This window comes from Belonocnema kinseyi, chromosome 2 (genome assembly GCF_010883055.1).
Source record: "Belonocnema kinseyi isolate 2016_QV_RU_SX_M_011 chromosome 2, B_treatae_v1, whole genome shotgun sequence".
Taxonomy (NCBI): Eukaryota; Metazoa; Arthropoda; class Insecta; order Hymenoptera; family Cynipidae; genus Belonocnema; species Belonocnema kinseyi.
In genome coordinates, this window is record NC_046658.1 from 81,533,996 (window position 1) to 81,547,720 (window position 13,725).

Sequence of the window (13,725 nt, forward strand, 5' to 3'; positions counted from 1 at the left end):
TCTTGCATTTATATTCTCGGTACCCTTGAATTTTCGAGTTTTAGAATTTCTTAAGTTTCTCAATTTTCTTCTAATTCTAATTCTAATTCTAATTGCGAATAGCAATAATATCAGGATTGGGAATCTTAGGTTTCATTAAAATTAATTTCATAACAGTTTGGTAATATTTAACTTTATTTAACTTCTCTTTATATATTTTGGGCTTCTGTTTCATCCTATAATAGATAGATATCTAAATACGCAATAATTACAATTCAAATGTAATATTTATCAAAATTGTATTCAAGGAAAATAATTTTTTTTCGAAGCTTATATGGAATCTATTTGTTTAATTTCTCCTTTTGTAATGAAATGAAATTTGGTTTTATGCAAAAATGCTGTTCATTTATGTAAATTTAGCTATATGATCACTCTTTTGTATAGACTGTAGAGTAAGAAATGTTTGTTGAACTAACACCAATTTTTAAAAATGTTTACGCAACGGAATATGGTTTGTGTATTGGCTAATGGTTACGGCTATCGGCTAGGTGTCCAGGTTTATGGGATAAATAATGAAAATCTTATTAACTTGATTATCGGTTCATTGGTTTAATCCTGACACCACGCAACATTGACATTGACAACGGCATGGGATGGGGTCCTTCACTAATGTACGTAAATTTTGCAAATTTACACAAACTTTCTCCTGAAGATCATGTTTTTAGTTATAAATTTTATTATTTGGTTGAAAATTTAAGAATTTGCTCAAAAGGTCATCCTTTTAGGTTGCAACTGCAATTGTTTTGTAAAAAATGCATCTTATTGGGTTTAAAAATTCAACTCTTTTTGTAGAACATTAACCTTTTGTTTAAAATTCATATTTTCTTGCTGATAAGTCGACTGAATTCTTTTTTGGATAAACACTATTTTTTCTGAAAATTTGTCTTTTTTATTTCAAAGTTCATATTTTTTAATATATAGACAAAGTTAGGAATATGCTTGTTAGATGTACGATCGAAGTGTGTGGTACCGCAGTTGTAGGAAGAATGTCTGGTGATTCGTGGTGGAATGATGAAATTCAGACTGACCAAAAAGCAAAGAGAGAAGCGTACAGGAGAACTTTGAACATCGCAGGTCTTAGCAATGAGGAAAGAAATAGATGGAGAAATGATTATAGACACGAAAACAGAATATTCAAACGATTAATTAAGGAACGTAAAGACACAAATAGAGCAGAAGAAGAGATAAAAATACAGAATGACTTCGAAGAAAGCAAGAAACTGCTATGTAAAAAATGAAAGGAAACAAAAGTACAGAATTTGTCAATATGAAAAATAGTAGGGGGGGGTATGGTATATGATGCAGACGGAATACTAGAGGCTTTCAGAGACTATTTTAGGAGACAATTCAGAGATGAAACTATAGAACATTACAACTGCGATGTTGAACACGATGCGATAGAAAACTCAATTGAGAAAGTCTGTGTCACTGAGGTCAGGGATATAATTAAGGGCTTACAAAACAGTAAGGCTGCCGGGGTAGACTGTATTAACGTTGAAATGCTTAAACATGGTGGCGAGTACATACCACATAGACTGTGCGAATTGATAAATTTATTTTTTGAGATGGGAGACGTTCCAGACGATTGGAAAAAGCGATTATCGTAACAATATGCAAAAGAAGGGGAGATAAAAGCGACTGAAATAATTACAGAGGAATTAGCTTGTTAAGTGCCGTTAGCAAAATAAACTCAAAAATACTTATTTGCAGGGTAATGAAAATAACAGGAGAAAAGAGTTGGAAAGTCCAAAGTGGGTTTATGCCGGGAAGGTCATGTACGGATTAAATATTTAGCTTAAGGCAAATAACAGAAAAAAGTTTGAGAGTAGGAAAAATTTTTCTGTGTATTTATTGACCTGGAAAAAGCTTTTGACAAGGTAAACTTTGGGAAGTCCTAAAAGAGTATGGAGTCAATGTATGGCTTCTACAAGCTATAAAAACAATATATACGGGTAGCAAAGCGAGTGTAAGTGTAAATGGAAAATTGAGTGACTGTTTCGATATTATTCAAAGAGTTAGACAAGGATGCGTTATGTCTTCATGGTTATTTATATTATTTATGGACAAGTGTTTAAGAATGGCTCTTTTCGACGAAAAGGGTGTGGATATCGACACAGTAAGAGTACGTGGGTTAGCATTCGCAGATGATAAGGTTGTTATGGCAGAGTCAATCGAAGACTTACAAAGAATGTTGAATAAACTAGATGCAAGCATGAAGAGCATGGGCCTCGAAATTAACGCAAATAGAACATAAACCATGGTATTCGAAGGAAAGAGTGAGGAAACACTATGCAATATTTTATCAAATGATGAGAGAATTGACCAAGTTGATGAGTTCGTATAGCTTGGTAACTTATTTACTAGGGACGGGAAGATAGATGAGGAATTAGATAGACGCATAAACGAAGGTAAGAAGGTTATTTGTAGAGCAGGTTTCCTTATCAGAAGTAAAAATATATCACATAAAGCTAAAATGGCAATGCATAATTCTATATTTGTACCGACTGTACTATACGGTAGCGAGATATGGACTTATCAAGAAAAAGATAAGAATAAAATTAACGCATTGACATGAGATTCATGTGCATAATATGCGGGAAAACTCTGATGAACAAAGTAAGTAGCGAGATAATTCTAAAAGCATGTGGTGCAGAAGAGACGCTAGTAGACACATGGGAAAGAAATCGGTTAAGATGATTTGGGCATGTGGACAGAATGCCAAATGAACGACTAACGAAAGAATTGTATCAAGGTAAAGTAAATGGCAGCGTGCCCTGAGGTAGACCGCGGAAAGAATGGTTAGAATGTGTGAATGAAACCCTAGTTAAAAGAGACATAAGAAGTCACAGAAACACGAAAGCCTGTATGAAAAAATGCATGGACATAAAAGAAGCTAGAGAAGTATGCCAGGACAAGAAAGTATGACGGCAAATAGTTAATATCGTAAAAAGGGTGTCAGTAGAGTGAATGACGCCTGAAACAAAAGACCTTGGCCACTAATGGACTCAAGTGGGGAACCTTACATAACGACTTTGTGAGGATCTTCACTTGAGGTGATTGGTAGAGAGATTGATCAGCAACTTGGGTCAGAGCAGTGTAGCGGAACAAACGTGTTATTTACATAAATAACACGCGAATTCTGGATCAAACTGAAAATTCTCTGTCCCCGCCACACATTACTCCTTTCCCCCATCGAGTGAGTCACGCGTACCCCGGAAGGGAAATGACTGAATGGTATATATATATATAATTAAAAATTTGTCATAAGGACAACCGCAGGATTTCGCCGGGAGCGGGTGCTAATCTGGAAAATTGCACCCGCTTCCAGCGAAATCGCGGTAAAATTTCAGCCACAACCACGTCTCACGACCGTGAGATAGGTGGTTACAGTATGTAAAGGAATCAATACGACGATCGAGCAAAAGCCTCGTGCACCCTAAGAACACGGAGCGACCCAAGGACAACCGCCTTCTGAATTTTTCCCGCAAGTGTTTTAGCATATTGTTGACACGCAGGGATGCTTTTTAGGCCATTAGCAAGTTAAAGCTTGGCACCTCCAAGATTCGCTTCTCGAAGTCAAGAAGAACCATGTCAGGCCTCGAGTGAGCAACAGAAACAATTGTCGAGAATATAAAGTTCCAGTATATGCGGCACTTCCCATTCTCGACAATTGACTCAATTTCCCTAGGAGCATTTAGAGGAGCGATATTAAGGTTAATGCTGTAGGAGTGACAGAGATGGTAATAAAGCACTCTTAGTGCCGCATTGTGCCTTTGAATGTAGGTCGTTCCCGCGTGAGTTGGACAACTAGATAGTATGTGAGCTAAATGCTCGGGGTGTGCATGGCACACCCTGCAGCTATCATCGGGAATGTCTCGGCTCAAAATGTGGCGACGTTATGTTAAGGTGGAAATGACACCGTCTTGGCATGCAAAAATGAAACCCTCCGTACCAGACTTCAATCCGGGCGATTTAAGGAAAGCAAACGTTAGCTCACAAGACATTGACTGATCCTTCACATTTCTGTGGAAGATACCGTGCATCCTCTTATCGAGAAGCTGTTCACGAAAGTTTTTCTCTTGTGCTTTCTTAATCCGGGCTTTCAGGAGTGAGCACTCGAGATAGATAAGATTTGATGCATTTTGCTCACCCCTAATACTGAAGTCCAGTCCGAGTGCTTCAGCAGCCTCCTTCGCTGCTTTGTACAGAAATGCTCCTTTGCCCACTTCTTCGTGATTCCTGACCATTTTAAGAAGAAGGTCTCTTCCATTTGCAACTCTATGTGCTGTATCCAGAATAATCCTGTTGTGAAGATATTCAAGGCTCAATATTCCGCGACCCCCTTGACGGCGTGAGATGTACAGTCGCGGAATGGAAGACTTAAGATGCATGCTTTTGTTCATTTGCATAACCTTTCTTGTCCCGATATCAAGAGATCTGAGCTCGTTCTTCGTCTATGGAACTACTCCAAACGAATAGAGTAGTACCTGGACGGCAAGCTTGTTCGTTGCAGATACTTTGTTCCTCGCCGACAGTTCGGAAGACCAAATCTGTCGGATATGACGTTTGTATCTGCTTCGGAGAGTATCCTTTATAGATTTCACATCCTGAATGCGGCTCTGTGGCACGCCCAGGTATGCATAAGTCTCTCCAGCGCAAAGGTGTCGTATGGCGCTTCATTCAACGAGCTCAGGATCTTTAAGGATTCCATTAAGTTCTCCTCGCTTCAAATAAACCTTGGCGCATTTGTCTAACCCAAATTCCATTCCAATTTCCTTAGTATATCGTTCGACAATCCCCAGAGCTAGATGCAGTTGCTCTCTGTTTTTAGCATAGATCTTAAGATCGTCCATGTAAAATACATGAGTCATCTTGTTCTTTCGATCTGCAGGTTTACCGCACAAGTATCCGTCGGAATGGCGAAGTGCTAGAGATAGTGGCAATAATGTAAGGCAAAAGAGGAGTGCGCTCATGGTGTCGCCCTGAAAGACACCTCTCTGAAAGGTGAGCTTCCAACTGTTTTGTTAAAAATTAAATTGTTTTCTAGGAAATTTACTTCTTGGTTACATTTCGTATTTTTGTCTTTTAAAGTTAATGAAAATCTTTGACGATGAAAATTCTCCTCTTTTTTGAAAATTTGTCTTTTTGATTTCAAAATTCACCTGTCTTATTGGAATTTTCATTTTTCTTAGACAAAAATACAACTTTTTGGTTAAAAATTGAGCAATCTTGTAAAAAAGTCATGCTTTTTGTCTAAAAATTCGACTCTGTAGCAAAAAGTTAACTTATTGTTTACAATTCTTATTTGGGTCTTGGAGAATGAGCTGGAATTTTTTTTGGGTATAATTTTTACAATTTTTTTAGTGTTTTTTTTTTCCTTTAACTGTTTTAGAAGAAATTTCATCCTTCTTTAATAAAAATACAACTGCTTGGTTCAAAATTCGACAATTTTGTAGAAAAATCATCCTTTTTGGTTGAAAATTCTGCTGTTCTGTTGAAAATTTAAATGTTTCGTAGAAAATCTCATTTTTGTTTTAATTTAATATTTTGGTGTTAAATTAAAATGATTTTTTTTTTTGATGAACATACAAATTAAACTTTTTTTTATACTAAAAATTCGTCTGCTTTAAGAGAAATGTTATCTTCCTTGGGTAAAGACGCAACTGTATAATTGAAGATTCCGCTGCTTTGCTGAAAATTTAACTATTTCATAGGAAATTTACTTTTTGTTTAAAATTGATATTTTCATGTTGAAAAGTCTCGTTTAAAAAAAATGCATATATTTTCGTACAAATTTTTATCTTTTTTGGATCAAAATTGAGAATTGAATTGAGAGAAATTGAGAGAATTGAACTATTTTTTTTTTAATGAAAAATCGACTATTTTAAAACTTGTTCTTTTTCATTAAAAACTCATCAATTTTAAGAGAACTTCAATATTTTTTAATAAAAAATGCAATTATTTGGTAGAGGAATCAACAATTTTGTCCAAGAGTCATCCTTTAGTTAAAAATTCTTGTTTTCCGATTGAAAAATCAGTTTTTGTCGTAGAAATTTATTTTTTGTTTAAAAATTCATATTTTGATTCATATTTTGATTGTTTATAATTAATTTTTTTTCAGTGAAGATAATCATAACAATTTAGAAAAAGTTTTATTTCTTTCATGAGTGAAAAATCTTTATTTGTAGAAAATTTGTAATTTTGGTTTATATTTGTTTTAAATAAATTTCATCTCTTTTTATTGAAATATAAAGTATAATACTTTTTAGTTGGGGGTTCATCTTTTTAGCTTGGAAATTTAACTTTTTATTGGAAAAGCCTTTTTTTGTTTAAAATGAATTTTTAATTGAAAATTTAATTAGTTTTATGTTTTTTCAAGATTGACCTTTTTTATTTAAAAATTATCCTTTTTTGGTTAGAAAAACAACATTTTCTTGGTTTGAAATTTCATGTTTTTTCAGTAAAAATGTATCAGTTTCGTGGAAAATTAAGTTTGGATGAATTTATATACATATATATGTTACAGGCAAAGTCCGACGTGCCGTCACACCGCAGCCTGCCTAGTCCCTCCGCGAATTGACTGAGGGTGTCAGCCAAAGTCCGAAGTAACGCTTTCACTTCGGACTCTGCCTAGTCAAATCGCGAAGTGCCAGATAGGCTCAGGCAAAGTCCGTAGTAAAAATAAAGCTTTTGCAGTACATTTATCAATTTTTGTTTCAATATATTTATCCAACGCAAGTTTTTTTCTAACAAGAAAAAGAAAAAACTCAATATGTATCGTATTTAACGTAGATAGACTTAGAAAACATAAATAATTCATTTTTAATGTTTTTATTGTTCTGAAGTGTGAATAGTTTTCGAATTCAAGCCTTTTCAGGGAAAGCCGATTATTTAAAGCGAATTCATAGATATATATTTCATACAAGGCACCAGTCTACTGTTTGTAATAAATAGATTATTAATAATAACAATGGTTCATTTTTGATTTATTTAATGAAAAATGATTCAATATACGTGTAAAATACTTTCTATTATAAAAGATAAACTGCAAAATTATATAGGTAAAAAAAACTACAATATTTATTGTAAAACCCAACTTTACAGTAAGAAAAAGCCAGTAATAGGTGTTTCATTTTTTAAATTTGTTATTAACATTAAAAATTTTTAATTTATTAATGTTGGATTATTTCAACTATTGTATATATGTATATATAGCAAAATATAATCTACATTTCAGAGTAATGAAAATGATATGTTATAAGTCGTGTGTGTTCTTCGATTCTAAGATGTTTAGAATAAAGCTTCAAGAGCTATGCGTAATCTCAGTAACATAAACTGTAAACCATGATTTAAGTGTGTATAGTGAATGAATGTGATATTGGTGATACGTTTCATCGTTAGTTCAAAATCAGATCTTGATGAGTAAACACGTGCCTTCAAAGTGCTCTTCAATAAATTAATTCTTTTAATTAAATACATTTGTTGTTGTTCATAACCTGTTTTCTAATAAAAACAAATGATTTTTCCCGATTACCAAATTTTGAAAAACCATATCTCGAGATTTTCGAGTATCACATTGAAATAAAAAAATACGCGTCGATTATTTTCGAACACAAAACGCGAAAAAAAAATTGCTGTAGAAAAAAATTGTTGATTGTAAATCTCATATATAAATGATTATTAATTAAATTATTATTAATCATTCATGAATAAAAATTTGATGAGTACCTTGTTATTGGCGAGTAAGAGCTTTGATATTGTGTAATCCGGATTCGCTTCTACTTCGAGAGTAGTAACAGTAAAAGCACCAACAGAGTAGTCCTTTCCTGGTTCCACATTCCAGTACTGTGCGCACTTTGTACGCCCTCTTTCAACCACCCTAAAAATATTTTCTTATTAATACAAATATTACCGGAACAATTTTATCGATACGGACGAGTATGAAGTTTAATTGGAAAGAATTTTTGCAACGAATAAAAATTACCTAGTCGTCATAACGATGACAAGTGTCTGTTGCTCCCAGATCATTCTCCAGAAATCACCACAGGTTTTTGGAAGTGGGCCCTGAGTGCTAATGAACGCGTTTTTTTGCTTGTATCCATCAACAAAGTTTGCATTTATATAGTCAGACGTGGGATCACCATCGATTTGTGAAAGACAAACTCTGCTATGATCATAACATAACACGTCTGTGTACCTATTCTTTACTTGGTTTGGTCTTAGCCTGGAAAAGAAGAAAATTGCATCATAAGTCTGAATTGCATTTTAATTCTTCAGCAATTATTTCAAGGGTTCATTCGACTGAATAGGGGCCATTCAAAAGGTAGGCCACGCTATTTTCAAAACTTTTTTTCACCCTTCTCATTCTTCGTCACAAATAAGACCCAACACATACAAAAATAATAATTGAAAATACTTACAGTTTGAAATCTTCTCAAAAAAAGGAAAATTGGGTGATTTTTACGAAAATAGGGGAACATATTCTTTTAAATTAAATTATTCTTTGGGTTCCACACTGAATTCAGTATGAAACTTACTTAAGGAATTAATAAAATTAATAAATAATTATTTTAATAATTTATTAAATTTTAATAATTAAATAATTAAAATTTAATTAATTTCCTTAAAAAGAATAGATAAAAAGCAAGACGAGAGTTTTAGAAAATAATTGACTTGTCAACGAAGAAAGATGATTTTTCTACCAAACAGGTAAATTTGCAAAAAACCAACAGATTGATTTTTAGTTGAATTTTTAATAAAATAGTTGAATTTTTAACCTAAATTAGAAACTCTTACGCGCGCGACCCACTACTTTTATTGTAATTATTCTATTTGGAAATTAAGTTCAAGAAAATACCACGATAATCATTTTTACTTTAATAACTTCCTATTCGTTAGAAAATAGCCAAATTCTAAACGTTTTATGCAACTTCTTTCAAGAATTAACAATTAATAATTCTGGTAAATTTAACAAATAACCTAGAAAAGAGGCACCACAAAGACAATCTTAGTTAACTTCGTAAACAAATTTGAATAATACCCAACTCTCAATATGTTTATGAAAATTGTATGAACGATTAATAATTATTATAAATTTACAAAGTAACGTGGAAAATGATCATCGAAAGACATTCTTAGTTCATTCAGTAAACAAATTATTCCTCTTCCTTGAAAAATAGCCAAGCTATAAATATGTTGATAAACATTTTTAAAATAATTAATAGTTGTAGATTTTCAAAGCATCAGAGAAAACAATCATCGGAAAGATATTCTTAGTTAATTATGGTAAAAAATGAAGCCTACTCGTATAAAGAAAACCAAGCTCTTATTTTTTCAATTGAAATTCTTTTAATAATTAATTGTTCTTGTTCATTTATAAAGCAACATAGAAAAGAGTCATCGAATGGGCATTCCTAGCTGATTTCGAAAACAAATTAACTCGTAGAATAAACGTCAAACTCTTAATTTTTTAAATAAAATTGCTTAAATAACTAATAGTTCTCATAAATTTGCAAAGCAATATAGAAAAGAGTCACCAGATAGACATTCTTAGTCGACTCCGTAAACAAATTGACCTGGATAGCAAACTCCTAATTTTTTTAATAAAATTATTTAAATATTTGAAAGCTCTTGTAAATTTGCAAAGCAATATAGAAAAAAGTCATTGGATAGACATTCTTAGTTTAGTTCGAACACAAATTGATTCGTAGGATAAAGGCCAAACTTTAAAACTTTAACTAACATTGTTTAAATAATTAATAGTATTTGTAAGTTTGCAAAGCAAAAATAAAAGAATAAAAAATAGACATTCTTAGTTAACTCCGCAAACAAATTTACTTGTAGAAAAAGTTTCAAAAACTCTTAATCTTGTTATTAAAATTGTTTAAATAATTAATAGTTCATGTAAATTTGCAAAGCAACATACAATAGAGTCATCGGATAGACATTCTTAGTCGACTCCGTAAACAAATTGACTTGTAGAAAAAAGGCCACTCTTAATTTTGTAATTAAAATTGTTTAAATAATTATCAGTTCTTTTGTAAAGCAACATAGAAAAGGGTTAGTTGACTCCGTGAACAAATTCTGTTGTAGAAAAAAGTTAAACTTTTAATTTTTAATTAAAAATTGTTTAAATAATTAATAGTTCTTGTAAATTTACAACGCAACATAATGAATTAAACTTATTCTTTAAAGAAGAGCCATTTATGAAAATTGTTTTAATAATTAAACTGTTTAAAGATTAAATAAATGCTAAAAGCCATAAATGAGCTCCACTCGAATTCGGCACGATCGCTACAACTTAATCGCTAGGAATGTTTACATCCAATAATGTAAACAGATACCTCGAACGTGCCTGTTTCACTTTTCTATCACTCTATGGGAAGCTGCGACCTGCTTCCAACTATAGGAAACATGAATTTTGTATATTTTTTTGGGATTGCAATTTTTGCTAATTTTGTTCTGATAATCTTGTAGGGCTTTCAAAAAGCAATGTTTTTCTTCTCTTGACTTTTTTTCATATCGAGCATGGTTTGGCTTAAAATGGAGATTTTCGATTTGAAAAATTTTGAAAATGCTATTGGGAATGGCGGTCTACCATTTCGCCACATGGTGCCGAAAAATGGAACTAAAAAGAGAAGGTACAATTTTAAACATGTATTTTAGCTTAAATAAACTTGAATTAATTTAATTAACTCAAATTAATTTAAACTTTAAGTATTGTATGTAGCGACAAATTTTATCAATATTATGACAAGAATACGAATAATAGAAGACTGGAATTTAAATACGAATTCTAACATAACTTTTGGATCAGATTTTTAAATAGTAAATATTTCATGTATAAATTAATTAAAATTTACTTTAAGTTCATTTCTGCTTCAAAATAAGTCCATTTAAGTTTATAATCTTTTGAAAATCACAATAAAGAGAATAATAATTGTTTTTTGTTAGAAAAATATTTTTGTCAAAAAGTGTAGCTTTTCACTGTATAATATGTAAATCTCATCTAAAACACTTTGTTTTCGATAGACTTATTTTTATTACCCAATAAATACTTTAAACTTGACAAAAAAAAGGTTAAAACACTTTTATGCACCAATTAAAATGCATCTTTATATTCGCGTCTATTCTTTCTAGTTCGAAGTCTTGTCACCAGGTGGCGTATCGCAGTTTAACCATTCCCAATAGTTAAAGATTAAGTTTCTCAAAGCTCTATATAGGCTTTGGAGTTCACATTCTCATCGTGAAACTCGATTTACGACAGACATTTATAAACAAGTTTTGTTCAATCTTTTTTTTTCGTAACTTTGGTCGTTTTTCGACAAATTTTTTTATTCTTTTTTTATTTATTTTCAACGTTATTTTTCACGAATAAAACAAAAAATACGCGTCCTATAAAGCAGTTATTCTTAAAGAAATTGTATATTTTTTTTGGTATCACAATTTTTGTTGATTCATATTTTATTCGTATCTGCATAGTTTGACCACAAAATGAAATTTTTTTTATTTAATTATTTTTTATGCAATAAAAATTTGAATTTTCCAAGATAATTTAAAAGGTTATGATAATCTTGTAGGGCTTTGAAAAAGCCATGTTTTCCTTCTCTTGACTTTTTACATATCGTGCGTTGTTTGGCTTAAAATTTTGATTTTCGATGGATTTATAAAATTTTGAAACTGCTATAACTCTGAAAAATTTTCTTTTCCTCGAAAAAAGTAATTAGGATAAATTGTTTGGCTTCCTGAGTACTATGAACAGCTGCACATAAAATTTTTAAATATCAAAAAAGTGGTCTCAAAAATTTCCAAAATGCGCTCACTTTTTGAACTTTTATCCAAAATGGCTGATTAACGAAACTCAGGCTTTCTTTTAAGGTCTAAAAAAAGTGTGCCAAGGATCGATTTGATTCGTTCATTTTTTCGAGAGTTATAGTGCTTTTCGATCCAAAAAGACGAATTTTTAACAAAACACTTGAATTTCCGAGAAAAAACATTACTTCAACAAATTAGTTGAATTTTGAACCTACAACTACATGATTTTTCATCTAAGTGGTCGAATAACTAAGGAAAAAATTAGATTTTAACCAAAAATTGTTGGATTTTGAATCACAAAGTTGAATTTGCAAGCCAAGAAGGCGAATTTTTTAAGAAAAAATTTGAATTTTCAATCCACAAGGACAAATTTTCTATCCAAAGGCGAATTCTCAAAGCTAAAGAATTTAGCTTTTAACTGCAAATAGTTGAATTTTAAAGAAAAAAAAGTTTAATCCCCAAAGAAAAATGTAAAAAAATGTATATTAAAATTCCGAAATATTTCCTCTTCGAAATACTGCTTCTACTCTAAGAAAAACTTGAAGTATTTCTTTTTCTAAAATTTGGAAGAAGGATCTTTTAAATTGTGACGAATTTTGACTTGGGAGAGGGATTTTTGTAAACTCCTTTCTTCGAAATTTTAGTTTTAATTCTTTGTAAAAATTCCCGTTCCTCTCCTAAAATAAAAACAATAATTATTATCACTTATATGCCCTGCAACTGTAGATAAAGTAGAAGCCACTTTTCTAAATTGACCAAAATTATTTAAATAATGAAAACTTGAACTTTGGTACGATCAGAAGTAAATTCCCGGATTTTAATTAAATTCCTGGTTATTTCTCGGTCAAGTCGCCACCCTGATGATGTTTTTCGAGAGATATGAGGAACATACTTAGCATTGTTAAAGGAACCGTCCGGCGGTCTTAGCCTGATTTCCGCATACTCTGCTACGAGCCCAATACGACCCCTGGAACGTATCGTCTCGACGAGCTGCTCCATACTGACTGCCTGGAGACCAAGATCGCCGTGAAGACTGTCGTCGTCGCTGAAACCCGAGCTAGCAGAGGACGGAGGCTGAACCGGTGACGGAGCTTCGTCATTTCCGCTCCACACGTCGCCATTCGTAACCTCAATGTCTCCAATATTTGCCATACCATTTTTGATTTTGTTTTTATCCGCCATAGGACTAGTTGGGTTGCTAATAGGCGTTCCATTTGGACTTTGATGTATAGTGTGGTTCTTCGTCGTCGGAGAAAGAGGAGTACCCGCTCTCGGGGTAACCTGCAGAACAGTTCAAAATACTTTCATTAACCACAATTTCAGAGAAGAACAAACTTCTATTTTAGGGTGGTCGAAAAACATCATTTTCAAAATTCCCTGACACAGTTTTTCATTTTCCTTGCGAGAAGGAATTCAGATTGGACTAAGCGGCTAGAATGAGGGTTTCTTAGGGAAAGTATGGGGTGAGAAAGTACGGAATGTGAAATGGAAGAAGTTGGGAAAGAGATTGAGAGATGAGGGAAGGGAAAAATGCAGGAAAAAGGAAGGACAAAAATTAATGATAAAAAAAGGGAAGTTTGGGATGGAAGATTTTAGGGGAGGGAAATTAAAATAGGAGAGGGGAAAGAATATTAGGTATGGGAAGTAGAGGACAGGAAGTAAGATACCCGGGGAGGTAAATTAAGAAATTAGGGAAGAGGAAGTAAGATGAAGAGAGAAAAACAGAGGAATTGAAAAGAAGGGAAGGGACGAAAAGTAGGAAGCAGGCAGGATGGAAAGGGGAAGTTTGGGATGGAAGGACTATAGGAGTTGGAAATTTAAGAAGGAGAGGGGAGAGTAAGTTGTGTATGAGAAGTAGAGGGCAGTAAGTAA

At 32.6% G+C, this 13,725-nt stretch overlaps 1 protein-coding gene across 2 annotated transcripts in view; it reads right to left on the reverse strand.

Moving 5' to 3' along the window:
* The window catches only part of LOC117167615 (tyrosine-protein phosphatase non-receptor type 9), a 102,455-nt gene that overhangs the window by 30,160 nt on the left and 58,570 nt on the right, over nt 1–13,725 (reverse strand). For both annotated transcript variants that reach the window (XM_033352677.1, XM_033352678.1), the window contains exons 6-8: nt 12,746–13,134; nt 8,024–8,263; nt 7,768–7,918 (exon numbers count right to left, since the gene is read on the reverse strand). In XM_033352677.1, coding sequence (XP_033208568.1) covers nt 7,768–7,918; nt 8,024–8,263; nt 12,746–13,134 — 780 coding nt within the window. The remainder of the gene's footprint in view (nt 1–7,767; nt 7,919–8,023; nt 8,264–12,745; nt 13,135–13,725) is intronic.